General features: G+C 37.9%; 1 protein-coding gene across 1 annotated transcript; it reads right to left on the reverse strand.

The window, feature by feature from the left end:
* Window positions 1–1,580: 1,580 nt before the first annotated feature.
* Window positions 1,581–11,806, reverse strand: LOC148049750 (alpha-1-antitrypsin-like). The gene is made up of 5 exons (XM_087725933.1): window positions 11,734–11,806; window positions 6,497–7,126; window positions 5,332–5,599; window positions 2,658–2,805; window positions 1,581–1,843 (listed from the first exon to the last, which is right to left on the reverse strand). The coding sequence occupies exons 2-5, from the start codon at window positions 7,107–7,109 to the stop codon at window positions 1,652–1,654; spliced, it is 1,221 nt and encodes a 406-aa protein (XP_087582059.1). The 5' UTR covers window positions 7,110–7,126; window positions 11,734–11,806; the 3' UTR covers window positions 1,581–1,651.
* Between the last annotated feature and the right edge of the window lie 3,396 nt (window positions 11,807–15,202).

Below are 15,202 nucleotides of genomic sequence, written 5' to 3' on the forward strand. Positions count from 1 at the left end.
GTCTATACTGATACTTGTTTCCTTGTACTTTAGACAAATAAATAAATAAATAAATAAATAAATAAATAAATAAATAAATAAATAAATAAAGATTTTATTTATTTATACAAGCTCCCCAGCAGGTCGGAAGCAATGCTCTCCAAAGATCGGCAGTGGAGTGGCAGCCATCTTCATCTTCTTTTACCTTAAACTGTCTACCGTGGACCTTACATGTTTCTTAAGAGGTCCCTAAGGGAACATGCATAAGCGCACCAGCAGGCCTACCATCCCTGTCCTACTGTCCTCTTTTATATGTACTCATTTTATGTGTTTATGCCTATTTTTTGCTTAGTTATTCAATTATTTGTGCCATTTTTTCATGTGTCCATGTCCATGCCTATACTGATACTAGTTTCCTTGTACTTGTTGACAAATAAATAAATAAATAAATAAAGATTTTATTTATTTATACAAGCTCCCCAGGCAGGTCAGAAACAATGTTCTCCAAAGATTGGTGGTGGGGTGACAGCCATCTTCAAATGACCACTCTGGAGCCGGGGCATCCGGAATAAGACTGGTGCAGGAGCGGAGTAATGGATGGAGTGTTGGGACTGGTGGAAGATTGGCTGATGTAAGAACAAAAGGATTTAATTTTGGTGCTTAAATTTTTCCCCGGAGCTAAACTGGCAGCTAAATATCACTTGAAATATGGAGTGGGGGGGAAGAAAAAGGAAAAAAAAACACTAAATACTAAGCCCATGTAGAAATTGATTAATAAAATTGGAACTGGAGAAATTTAAAACAATAAAAGGAAAAATTTGGATAATTTGCATTTGGATTCTGAACTTTTGGTTCAATCTTTGGTACTTTTTGACAAACTATAGACCCGATTGCATAGAGGAACAATAAAAGCCACCTACGGAGAGAAGAAGCGTAATAACAATTTGAAGAAAAGCTTTGAAGGAGGGTTTGGTCCTTTTCTACAATTTGACTTCATTTTGTCTAGGGCTGAGGAAGAAAATAAAGGATTTTCGAAGTGAACTGGACTATTTTGGGACCTGATATCAAAGAGTGGAATAAGAAGAGGGATTGAATTCATTGTGGTAAAATATAAAGATATTAAAAGTTTGTTAAATCTGAATATGGAGGGTGGGATGTTTGAGGAATTGTTGGAAATGTTAAAAAATGTTAATGTCATCCTCAAAGGCTCTCCTGAGAAAAGAAGAAAATCCTTTCAAAAGTACCCTTGGGGAGCCACGTCCCAGGTTTGCCCAATTTAAAATAATTTGTTGTATTGTGGAGCCCAACAGATGATGAATACAGAGAAAATTGAGTTTCTTTGGTGCTACCTTAGCTAAAACAAAAAGTGTACTGATTGCATTTGATAAATGATCTAGTTAATCTTAATTATCAAAGGAAATTTATCTTTTTATATTTTGGGATTATTTCACTCCATTTTATCATCAATCTACAGACAATCCACCTGAGCACACCCCCATTTATTTTATTTTCTATTTGAAAACCATCTCATTTCATATGAGGAGTCAAATACATTTGTTAATTTTCCTTTGAAAAACAAAACAACACCTCTTTCTTTGAAATTCATGTTCCAATGATATTTTATTTTTGAACTGTATTCAAACTCCAATACATACTGGGGTTTTGTTTTTGTTTATGGTTGTGTTGGGTCGCTTATCTTGCCCACAAACAATGTAGTGTTGAGCGTTCTTTCAAAAACGATAAATAGAAAAGGTCGATTAAATCTAATGGTTGGGGGCAATGACATAGGAATGGCTTCTCCAGCAGTAGCTCCTGCTGCCTCAGTTCCAGTTTCATCAACAGTCAACACAGCCTTGTGCGTAATCTGAGAAGAAAGGAAGAAAACGTTTGGCGTAGAGAAAAATATTTCCGAAATGATGACAACTTATTACACTGATCTGTGAGTTTGCACTACTAGGGCAGAGGTGGTATTCAGCAAGTTCTGATGAGTTCTGGAGAACTGGAAGCAAAAATTTTGAGTAGTTTGGAAAATTGGTAAATACCACCTCTGACTGGCCCCATCTATTCTGTGCCTCCCGAGTGCCAGCTGGTCAGGAGGGAATGGGGATTTTGCAGTATTCTTCCCCTGGAACCAAAGAAACCCCATTTGTTACTGGAACCAAACATTATTGAAGAATAGTTTTTAAAGTTCCAAAAGAAAATATTGTTGGTCAATATTTTGGCTTAAACAAAGTAGGGTTTATAACTAACGCATGTTTTAATCAAATCACTTTCAACATCATCTTGCCCATTCTGGACACCATTTCCAACTTTCAAAATCATATTGCCCAGAGCCTTTTCAGACCCACAACTGATTTTCTTGCATTGTTAAATTGCATCTCCACAGTTCTGTGTTCTGTCTTTTCAAACAAAAGTTTTAGATGTATTTTGTGCTGTACAAAACTATGTATTTCATCAACTGGAGCTGTGTAGCAACCTGCACAATTTAGTTCTCTGCAAATATGGATAGGTCAGGCAAGTCTGCTGTTTATGTATATTGTAATTCAGGTTTATTTTTTTTTTGCAAGGGTGAGACTATTCATTTGGTCCCCATCATTAACATTGCTACTGTGAAATATGCATTCATTTTGCTGAAAACCTGGATGAAATGATGCAAACAATATAAAAGTTTTACTTACTTTAGACAGTTTCAAAGGCGCCCCTGTGACTCCAGTGAGATCAGCATGATCAGTAAAGATTTCAGTAATGCCAAGCTGGGAGAGGGGTTCCTTTAAGCTGTACGTGGCTGAAATGCTAAACTTGGGAATGTAGACCCTTGCTGTACCCCTTCAGAAAGACAGAAAGACTTTTTCAATCTAGACATCACGAAGTTAAGAAGTACAGCCAGTAATTTATATATACATACATATGTCTATCTGTCTGTCTGTCTGTGTGTCTGTCTGTCTGTCTGTCTCTCTCTCTCTCTCTTTCTCTCTCTCTCTCTCTCTCTCTCTGTGTGTGTGTGTGTATCAGGGGTGGGTTTCAAATGGTTTGAGGCGGTCCCTGCGAACCAGTTTGTCGGCGAACCCGGAAGTAACTTACTTCCGCGAACGGCGAAGGGCCCACCCGCCCGCGCTCCTTACCCGGTTTTGATGAGTTCTGCGCTTCCACGCATGTGCAGGACGCGTACAGCCCCTGCGCGATCCTCCAGGAGCAGCTGGAGCATTGCACAGACGCTAGTATGCATGCGTGCACCGTGCGCATGCACGAGGACGCCGCCAGCCCCGTTCCAACCGAACCGGTTGGAATGGGACGACAAAAACCCACCCCTGGTGTGTATGTGCCAGCATAATTCTGAAACGCCTCGAGCAATTTCAAGCAAACTTGGTACACAGATGACTTATTCTCTGGGAAAAAAATATTGTGGGGGATAAGAAACCCCTAACACCACTCGGGATATGTATTCTGTTAAGATACAGACTGTTGTGCCTTAAAATGGCTTCTATTGTACTGCCATAAAATGGCTTATAATGTGCAGTGCACGGGAGTTGTCATGGTAACAGCTTCACAGTACTCCACAAGGGGGCTCCCTCTGGTAAGGGGGAAAATCCAACATTAGAAATTACATTTGATCTGGACATTTCCCCCCTATAAATAACTACCCAGCAATGACAGGTTATCGGCTAGTACTTACTAAAATCAGTAAAACAAACACAAACAGAACACACATAACAAAGCCACCATTGCCATATGGAAGCCGGAGTTTTTAACAGTGAAATCCTTGGTATTAGTTGCTATAATAACAACCATTGTGAATCTGTTTAAAATATTTGACTGGAGCCAACAGGAGTTGTTGACAAAATGAATATCACATTTGATTGACTGATTGAATGAATGAATTTATAGGCTGCCCAACTTTACATGATTCTAGGTGGCTTAAAACTAAGCTAAAACATCAACCTATAAGAAGGTCAAGCAAACAAAATACCAAAAGTAAATAAATAAATTTAAATAAATACTTATCAGACCAAAATAAAACACAAGTTTCATTTTCATTACATCCGTTACTTCCCACTGGCTTGAAGAACTTTCATCCAATAGTTAATACAAAGTCCTTGTAACAATTGTTTAGTGACCATTCAAAATTACAATGGCACAGAAAAAAGTGACCTATGATTGTTTTCCATACTTATGACCATGATGGCATCCCCATAGTAATGTGATCAAAATTCAATTTGGCTACTGTCTCAGATTTATGACAGTTATGCTGTCCTAGAGTCATCTGATCACCTTTTGTGAACTTCTGACTAACAAATTTTATGGGGAAGCCAGATCCACCAAACAACCATGTTACTAACCCAACAACTGCTGTGATTTGCTTAACAACTGTGGCAAAAAAATGTCATAAAATGTGGCAAAACACAGCAGTTCGCTTAGGAGCACAAATTTTGAGCCCAATTGCAGTTGTAACTTGAAGCCGTGTGGTCAGGCACAGAAATTTGGGCACATGTGCATTGTTCCGAAACTATTTTTTTTACCACTGTTTATTACTGTTTTATTTCCACTATCACTGTCCAAGGTAGTTAGGATATGTGGGCTGTCTGTATTAGGACATGTCTGCTGATTGCCCAACCCCTGGGTTGCAACACAGGACCAGATTGCAGTCGATTTGGAACCAAGACGTGGAAGTGGCGAGCCAGTGTACATATATGCATAGCTCCACTTGCATGAGTGGTTGGAGAACAGGTGCACACAACTCCATTTGTATGAGCAGCAGGCATACATGCCACTATTTCTGCAAATGGGGCTGCATGCACTTGCCCACCACTCATGCGGAAGCATCCCTCCCCCCCTCATGCTTGTCCGCAAAGCTTTTAGAAAGCTGGCCTAAAGCGATTTCTTGTGTGATCCCTCTCTCTCCGTCACAGTATAGAAAGATTGTTTAAACAAGCAAAGAGGGGGAGGTGATTTAGAGTGATTGTCCTGTGGTAGTGTGATTGTCATTTGCAACCTTCACAGCCAGCTTCTAAAAAATAAAGTCAATGGGGAAGCTGGCAGGAAGTCAAAAGTCATAGTAATAAACTAATTAGATTAAGAGCTGTCGTTGGAATTGATGAACTGATGTTATGAGCTATTTTGCAAAGGGATGAAGTAACATGAAACAAACAGGAACGAAGAATAACTAGTAATGTTGTTAAGAATGAGCAAATTAGTGAGCAAATCTTCCACTCCCATACAGGGGAGACAATATCAAGGGAGGAACCTTTTGGAAGAGCATAGCACAGAATGCAAGGACACTAAATTGTTTTTTAGTTACCCTTTAAGAATATACTAACTACGGAGAAATATAGAAGCAATAAAAAGAAGTGTTACCTGTGTACATTTTTTGCCCATCTGTTCACAGTTTCTATTGACAGACTCGCATCCAATGCCTTCTCTTTATTAGCATCAGGCAAAACAAAAAATGTGGTGGCTGTACCATTGTAGTCTAACTGCAGTACTGTGCAAGACAGCTGACTATCAAAATAGGAGTAAAACCAACCGGTCCTATGCATCATTTGGACTTTGACAGTTGTGTTGTGATCCACAAAGAAGTCCTCTTCCCATGTGAACTTTGGATCAAAAGGATTCTTCCAGTGTCCTAAAGAGAACAAAAAAGACCACAGTAATATTAGGATAAGAGTATCAAACGTGCATGAGGTGAATTAGGTTTGCCCTCAGAAAGATGCGGTGATCTTCTTTACTAAGGCAAAGAGGTGGTATTGAACTAGTAAGATGCTCTGGATTCATTTTCTCATGCTGACCAACCCTTGCAAAGCTGGGACCTATTTCTGCACATCCACAGCAAATGCTGCTTAGTCAGTGAAGCAATGCAGCTTCTGTATTGCTGTCAGAAGAAAATGGCCATGTACCTTCTTTCATGACACATTTTATTTCAAACTTGGTTGAAGAGAAAACACCCATTCTAAATTCTGCACAGCCTTATGGACTTATACTCTGTTCAGATAGAGAGATGTTCAGCCTGTGATCTTATATGAATCAGAATTATTTAGAACAGTCAGACCATTTCTCTTTTTCTTGTTTTTAAACTCTACAAGGATGCATTTTAGTTGCATTTGTAATCAATTATATGAAGAACAGGATTAATGTCAACTAGTCTGAGATATCAGTTATGCCATTTTGGGTAAGAGAGCTTTCTCTTAGGTGCTTTTAAAAACTGGAACTACCATTCCTAAAATAGTTCTGCAAAAGTGAAAAACCATGTAATTTGGTTATAAAAAATACAGTTTCTATTTCGTACAATCCTCAGTAGTGAAGTAGTTATACCAGGTGTAAAGAATATATTTAAATTTCTATCCTGGACTAGTTTTTCAGTGCATGTACTTTGTATTGATAAGAAATAACGGGATTTTTTCCCCTGAATTTGAGCAATTGCACCCCTCTTTCACCAAACTCAAAAAGCTTTACTCTGTCTCAAAGAGCATCTTTGGATATTTCCTTTAGTGGCGGAATCATTCCTTTTCTCTGTGATGGTTACCTCGAAAGAATATGTAGTTTGTGAGAACAAAGACCGTTTCTGGGTTAAGATCCTTGACTAGTTCTGCAATTTTCCCATGTGTTTTTTCCTTTATATAATCATTGATCTGTTTTTCAGCTTCTTTTGGATCCTGAAACTTTGTGGCTTGGATTTCTGCTTCATAGAATTCCTTAATCTTATCTAAAAATGTCTGCAATGGTTGTATGCCTTCCTTTAAAAACAGGCCCTGTCCGATATCCAGCTTGTAATCCTCCTCTGAATGTGTGATCAGATGGAGAAGTTCATGAAACCCCTGGTGGATCTCATCTTCCTGAATCTTTGTCATGTTAAAATCAAGGCCCTTTAAAATCTCTGCATGCGTGTTTGAATTTGTCCCTAATAACAGGACTGAAAGCACTATAGAAATGCTGCAGGGTGAGAAAACAACATTCTCTCCATCTGATCTTGCAGCCAGTATTTTGTAGAGTTCAATTGCAAAATGTTCAATATTGTGTTGGATCTTGATAGCAGCTTTGGGGTCATGATGATCGTGGTGATGATCGACATCATGGTGGCCATGGCTGACGAGGGAAAACACCAACAAGGCCAAGCTCAGATGAATGATTCTGTTCATCTTGCCAGTAATTTATTCTGCAAAGGAAAATAGGGATAAAGAAGAGGGATTTTATTTTATTATAAACTGTGTTTGTAAAATTCATTTTCTGTACAGTCTTGCAGTATTTTGGTTTCTAGCTGAAGGTCACATTAAAGGATGTTGATGATAAATTGTTTTTTTTTCAAGTCAAGAATGTGGTAATATAAATATACAATAATATAAAAAAACCAAAAGGGTAAAAATCTTTGGTCTCTTGTGCCCTTATCCAATTGGTTCCAATTAAAAATAGGAAAAAAGAAAAAGTAAGAAAATAAAAAAGTTGAACTAGAATAAAAAATTTAGAATAAGGGAACAATTCCCAAATAAAAATATAGAAATATGAAAATATGAAAATGCAAAAGTTGTTGATAGAAAGAGGGGGGGGGAATTAAGTGTTCCTTGGTCCAATCCACTTAAATTAAATTTGCAAAATATTTCAAAAAGAAAAAATGCAAAAATTCAAAAAGGAAAAGGAAGACAGAAAGGAGTGACAGCTTCCAAAGCAGAATAAGGTAAATACTGCCACCAAAAGAAAAGAGAAGGAGTTCAAAGCTTTTGTAGTGTGAAAGCCTTTCCAAGGTCACTATCGACTGTCCCTTAAAATTTTTATTTATTCTTTCAAGGTAGGTTTCCAGACATTGAAAGTTTCACAAGGGACACCTGTATAAACAACTGTATTCCTCTCACTACCAAGTCTTAACTAGATAGCCTTGAACAAGGAAACAGCTTCTCTTCAAACTTTCATACAAAAATAAAAACATTGTTTCAAATTCACTAGGTGGCAGTAATACTTGTTACCTATTCGCTGTCTTTCTCTTACACTCCGCCTTTAAAAAAAAACCCTAAAAAAAGGAAAGCCGAGAAAAGAAAAATACAATAATTCATTAAGCAAAGGTAAAAAGAGGGCAATTTTTAAACAGTTCAAACGTAATTATATCAATGTTTCCAAAGAGTCCAATAGAGAAAAAAGGAAAACATAAAGTATCAGTCCATTTTAAAAAGTAAGTTGCAATGAAAGTCCAATCCGACTTCCAGCAGTAAAAAGGGGAAAAAAGGAAACCTTCAATTGATTATGCATTAAGCCCACCACTTGTTCTCTCATCAGTCTTTATTTTTAAATAAAATCTCCAATTTTAGGGTGTTCTATCTCCAATAGAAAAAGAAAATTAAAACTCTCCCCCAAATGACATTCTTCTCTCCTGCCCTTATGTTACAGAGCTGTTTGCCGTTTCAGCAGCCTAATGGCTGACTCAAAGTTGCCGGCAAGAGGGCTTTTTCCTGGATCACCAGAGACTTTGCGGGTGTCTCTGGGATCAGCAGGATATACCACTACCTATCACTGTCTCTATGGGACGGTTTAGGTCCGATTGGACCATCCAGGTGACTTGAGCCCTGGAAAAGTCCGTTGTTTCACAGCAACATTATCCTGATAATAAAATATAAACCTTATATTTTATCGTCGTAAGATTTGTTGCCAATATAGAATGCTCAGTACCGCAGGACCAAATGTATTCACATTGCTGCAGATTTGGGCAACAAATTGTTTTTTAACAATATGCTATCATATCTGTTTGGGTTTTTTAAAAAAGGAAATACTCCCTTTTTCTTTTAATGGGCTTCTTTAAAAGTGCACGATTATTCAAGGATTTTTTAATTTTATTTTAATCATAAGCAGAACAATTACAGTTAGAGGAAAAGCGCCTTTTAGATCTATGAGAGTAAATTCCAGGCACCACTTAGTTAGTCGTGATCAGAACACATATTCAATTCAAGAGAAATGGCAGTTGGCCACCTGGACAAAGCTCTGACCTCTGATGAATGCTGCATATGGGCCCCCAGGTTTTGTGAGTGCATCTCACAATTTATCAGCTGCTGAATCCATACCTATATTTGGTTCCCTTATTTACCTTACAGATGGGTGATGAGAGAGAAAGCCTGAGCTTTAACTCCAAATGAAAGAGCCGTGATGGCGAACCTATGACACGTGTGCCATAGGTGGCACGTGGAACCACTTGTTAGGGCACGCGAGGCATTGCCCTGTCAGCTCCAGTGCACATGCGCATGCTGGACAGCTGACTTTGGCCTTCTTTTAAGGCTGTTTTTCACCCTCCGGAGGCTGAAAAACAACCCAATGCGCAAATCGGAAGTTTGGGAATGGACTTCCGGGTTGCCCATAGGGTGCTTTTTGCCCTCTGAAACCTTCAGGAGGCTTTGCTGAAGCCTCCAGCGGGTGAAAAAGAGCCCTATGGGCAAACTGTAAGTCACTTCTTGGTTGCCCATAGGGCCATTGTTCACACTCTGGAGGCTTCAAGGAAACCTCCTGAAGCCTCGGGAGGGCCTCCTCCAGAGGGGGCGGATTTTTTGACCTCCCCAAGTTCCTAGAAAGCCTCTGGAGCCTGGGGAGGGCGAAAAATGGCTCCATAGTGTGTCAAAAGCAGGGGGGAGGAGGGTGTGTGTCTTTTGTGTGCATAGCATTATGGGTGTGGTTACCCCTGCGCACGATTCCTCCCATATTCCTCCCACTTTTGGCACGTGATGGGAAAAAGGCTAACCATCACTGGCCTATACAATTGCCATTCTCTATGCAAAAATGTTCCCTCTATTACCTTTCTGTATTTCACCTTTATTATCTTGCCTTGTCCTGCTACCCTAGGCTGAGAAAGTCTGTTTCACCCCTGAGCTGCTTCTCTTTTATTTTGTAGCCCTTAAGAATTTCTTCAAAATTTAGCATGTGACCCAAACCCTCAAAACTGTCTATTCTACTGTAGACCTCACCCCATTCCTTCGAGGTCTTTAAGGGGGTGCATAAGCACACCAGCCTGCCTACTCTCCCTATCCTAATATTTCCTTGTATTTGTATTTATTTCATGTATTCATAATCATGTGTAGACATATGTCTGTTATCTAATTCATGCTTGATGAAATAAATAAATAAATAAACAAACAAACAAACAAGCAAATAAACAAATAAATGATTGCTGAAAATCTAAAGAGTCATTTTCCAGTTTTGAAGTAGGTAATGCAAAAGCCAAGAAGAGAGAAAACCTGACTGGGAAAGAACATCTTATACTGTACTTAAAGCAAAATTTCCTGTCTTGAAAAAAAAAAAAAGCTGCCTTGCTTTCTACAAATTGCCAAGACTACAAGTTTCTCTCAGCTCATGCAAAGGTTTAATGACAGGCTGGAGTAGGAATGGGGATCATTCTTAGCACTGGTTCTCTCTGAGGAGACCCACACAAACCTGCCATTGGTTGCCTGACCCTCACTTCAACTTTACATGTCGCAGACAGAGATGGTAGGAGAAATTTTGAGTAGTTCAAAAAACCGGTAAATGCCACCTCTGACAGGGCCCACCCCACCTATTTTCTGTCTCCCGAGTCCCAGCTGATCGGGAGGGAATGGGCATTTTGCAGTATGCTTCCCCTGGAGTAGGGTGGGAATGGAGTTTTTACAGTATCCTTCCTCTACCACGCCCATCAAGCCATTCCCACCAAGCCATACCTGCAGAACCGGTAGTAAAAAATTTTGAATCCCACCACTGGCTGCAGAGCACTTTACACCAGAGGTGGGAAACTATGGCAACTTTATGAGCGGTGGACTTCCACTCCCCTAATTCTTGAGTCAGCATAGGTATGATCGCTCGGGAATTATGGGAGTTGAAGTCCACAGCTCACAAAGTTGCTGTTAGATCGGGTAATGGAAAGGCACACTCAGGCTAAAGGCTACAACAGCTCTTTATTGTAACAGAACAACTATGTACAAACCAGCGAAGGTTCAGTTTGACAGCAGCCCCTTTATAGGGAGCTGTCAGACCCTTTGACCAATGAGATTAAAACTCTGTTCCCGCCGGAACAGAGGACCTTGGTGGAAACCATTATAACAGTTGCTAGTATCTAACAGTTGCCATAGTTCTCTACCCCATTTTTAGATTCTGTATGTATATTTTGTCAAATGAAAATAGTTCTCCTCTCCTGCCTATAATTTTAAGTTTTATACAAAACCTTTTAATATATAAATACTCTTTATTAACGATTAATATATAAAGTTCTACACTTCTTTGTTTTTAATGTAGACTTATGATGTAACATGTACTAAATAAAGACTAATTTTCTCTGCCACTTTCCTTTGTAAATAATCAGGTAATCTGAATTCCTTTTACATACACCAGTTCAGAGCTTCAATTTGCATTACAATGAAAATTGCATTTTTTTGTATCCTAACAGAGACCAGTGGGGAGATCTCTCTCTTTCTGTGTCTCTCTCCCCTCCCTCCGTCCCTCCCTCTCTCACCCACACACACTCCACATATACCCCATATAATGATTTATGCAAATTTAAAATCTATTCACTCTTTTTGTTGCTTCTTTTTAAATAATATTTTATTTTCAGTTAATGCACAAGTATTTATTGTAGTGAAATGGTATAAGCAATTAAAATGCTATTTTATAGAATTCTAAATATAGGACTACAAATTATAAACACGATGACTACAAATAACATTAGAAGTCTCTTCCACTTTATAAACTTTGTGAACTACATGAAAAGACAAACAAGCTTAATGCAGTAACTTTAAACTCGCACCTCCACCCCATGAGATTACTTACTGTATATATGGAGAACTTTGATTCATTCAAAGAGGTCTCTTCTCCTTTTTCTTCTGCTATTTATATACATCGGATTGCAGAATGGTGGGGAAATACTTAAGCATTAACCAAAGGTATAAAGCAATATTTATTTTAAACATTGCCTAAAGATTGGCAAACAAAAAAAAGCTTTTTCAGCAATCAAAATAAGTGAAAAGTTCAGGAATCCATTTAATGTTGATAGGTTATAGGTATGGCTTTCAAAAATTAGATACATATGCTTTTTTCTAATAGCTAGTTAAACAGTTAGGACCAGGGACCATCCTGTCCTGTTAGCTGTTTGTAAGTCCTTGAAGATCTGGCTTTGTTCCCCATCCTGCGACCCTGAGGATCTGAAGGGTCCTTATTCCTGGCTACAATTAATATCTGAGGTGGCTTTTTCTCAGCAGCCATATATGTTTCATTTTTATTATACTGTAATTGTTTTTTTACTGTTTTATGTTTGTTTGTGGCCCAGGATTACTTGCTTGAGATGGGCAGGCATAGCAATTAGACAGAAATTAGATGATAGATACATAGATAGATAGATAGATAGATAGATAGATAGATAGATAGATAGATAGATAGATAATAGATAGATAGATAGATAGATAGATAGATAGATAGATAGATAGATAGATAGATAGATAGAAGGTAGGCAGGCAGGCAGGAGGCAGGCAGGCAGGCAGGCAGACAGACAGACAGACAGACAGACAGATAGATAGGCAAGCAGGCAGGCAGGCATAACTTGCTTAGGTATAAAGGATGAACCACATACCCAATAAATGGTAAAATGGTGTTTGTGGAATGTGTGTGTGATACAGACATGACACACGATGATGATGATGATGATGATGATGATGATGATGATGATGATGATGATGATGATGATGATAACAATGATGGTATGGAAATTCATTAGGTTTACTATGTTTAGTAAAACAGTATGCATTTGATCTACCCATCTGACCATTATTCTGTTCTTTTGACAGGGAAGAAAACATTTCCTCTTCTCCCTTTTTAATATTTTTCTATTTGTCTTGGACTTGATAGTTTTTAAATGGAAGAGGAAACTTTCTATTGTTCTCCTAACTTCCTGCCCAGGACTGGACATAATCTGCAGCCCATGTTCATACAAACTGAACTCCCACATAGTTGGGTGTTCAGAAATGAATTGTTCACGCATGTTGCATGTGCTGCTACGTACTACAATGCATGTGTAATAATTGCTTGTTTAATAGATGTAAACAAACTCAAATGAAGAGGAATCCTGAGTCCTCATAAACACATTTTGCTTGTACTTTCACGTCACAGAAATATTATATGTATGGTTGCCAGATTGCTTGGCAAGTGCACAGAGATCCAATTTTTTTAATGCTTAGTTCACATCAAACATTTGGTAGGATGGAAAAGAAAGAAATAATTCAATACATTCCATGCTCCATTATAATTTTCCCATAGTTAAAATGCTTCAACTAGATCACAATTAGAACAGAGAATAGAAATCATTGTACAGTATTTCTTTTAGATTTATCACCCCCAACACGAAACCCAAAGATTTAAAATGGAATATTTAGAATCCTATTAAAGTATTAGGCTCCTATTAAATAATTTAAAAAAAAGCTGTAGTTGAAGAAAATCCTGCATTTATGAATTAATTTATATATATATTTTAAAAAAGCAAATTTATGTCTCTCCGTGTGTTGCAATTATATATTAACATTCAGAATCTCACACCATCAAAAACTATAATAACAATAATATTGAAAGTATAAAAACCCTATCATCAAAAATGGGAAGACATGCATTTCAGAATGCATTTGGAATCAGCCCACAACTGATCACCCTATCAGAATAAAATCATTTTAAGAGACTTCTGGAAGGTGACTATAGTTAGGCTCAAACACATTTTTCATAGGAGGCCATTCCACAACACTGGGAAAATGTCATAAAAATAGTCTCCAATCTTCTGCTCCTCTGACATCCCCAAAAACATGGAACAATAGCTTCTCCTCTGAAAATGGAAGAGAGTCAGCTCCTGTCTAAATGATGTTATAATATTCAATTCAGGGGTGAGATTCATTTTTTTTTACTACCGGTTCTGTGGGTGTCGCTTGGTGGGTGCGGCATGGCTTGATGGGTGTGGTTTGGTGGGCATGGCAGGGCAAGGATACTGTAAAATCTCCATTCCTTCCCGATCAGCTAGGACTCAGGAGGCAGAGAATAGATGGGGGCGGGGCCAGTCAGAGGTGGTATTTACCAGTTGTCCGAACTGCTCAAAATTTCCGTTACTGGTTCTCCAGAACTGGTCAGAATCAGCTGAATACCGCCTCTGATTCAATCGTAAGAATGTTCCTGTTGGATGAAACCAAGGCCTTTTAAGAATAGTAGCCTTTTTTTGTTTTTCAGTAGCAATACTAGTAATGTATTGTTAGTACAGAAGATGTTCCTTACTGCAGCATGAGTATTTTGTGCCTGTTTCTTAATCAGATTAGGATGACTCTGAACATACAAACATTATTTAGCATCATGATTAATAGTTATGGTTATGTTGTCAATGAATTTGCTATGACAGTTTAAATGATTTGGGGCCACGATCATTCTACAGTCTATAATTGGGAAATTAAATCGATTAGAATCTTATAAATATTGGAAAAGTTTATATAATACACACTGGAGAAGCTAAATAATCAAAACATTTGAGGCACTTTTCTAATTTGAGGCACTTTTCTATATGTCATAAAGAAACTATTTAAAAAATATTATTTGGTAAGGCATATGACCGCAAGAACTTAAACCAGCTGGATTATTTACTGAAAGCAGAACAAATAACTGAACAAATACCAGTTCAACCAGCCATAGATATTTGTTTAGTTGAATAATAATTAGCAACTGAGTTACAGAATTCCAAGGAAGATAGAGAACACTGAAAGATTTACAAATGGCAGGGCTTAACCTTAAATAATTTTGTTATATCATCAGAAATTTTATTAGTGATAGTCCAAAGACATCTCAAAGGGAGCAGGATAGGAAAGACTTTGAAGGAAAAAACACTTCAAGAAATCATCTAATCCAATCTCTAGAATTCACAATTACAGTACTGAGCACTGACTAATATCCATCTAGGTTCTGTTGAAATAGATCCAGTGAAGGAGAGTCCATCATCTCCCAGGGCAAGCTTCTCCATTATTGAACAATTATTACCTTTAGGAATTATTTATTATGCCCAACAATAATCTATTTCTTATAGCTTAAAGTTAGTATTTCCTTATGATGCAACTTTGAACAATTCTGCCTTGCTTCTACTTTACAACTATTCATATAAACGCAGACATACATTTTGACTTCCAACATCTTCCCTATAATAATTATACACAGTGTTTTCAGCCATCCTTGTTTTTCATTCTAGACTTCTTATCAATAGAAGATAATATTTATAGCTTAGGGTTGA

Source organism: Thamnophis sirtalis, unplaced genomic scaffold, assembly GCF_051295495.1.
Source record: "Thamnophis sirtalis isolate CommonGarterSnake01/CBP01778 unplaced genomic scaffold, rThaSir2_p1.2 scaffold_1, whole genome shotgun sequence".
NCBI classification, from domain to species: domain Eukaryota; kingdom Metazoa; phylum Chordata; class Lepidosauria; order Squamata; family Natricidae; genus Thamnophis; species Thamnophis sirtalis.

Bases quoted from the DNA above. Each gene is read 5' to 3' on its own strand.
- LOC148049750 (XM_087725933.1), bottom strand. From the start codon at position 7,109: ATGAACAGAATCATTCATCTGAGCTTGGCCTTGTTGGTGTTTTCCCTC. The intron at 5,600-6,496 runs GTAACCATCACA...TGTTCTCTTTAG, and splicing joins AAACTACATATTCTTTCGAG to GACACTGGAAGAATCCTTTT. The intron at 1,844-2,657 runs GTAAGTAAAACT...CTTTCTTCTCAG, and splicing joins CGCCTTTGAAACTGTCTAAA to ATTACGCACAAGGCTGTGTT.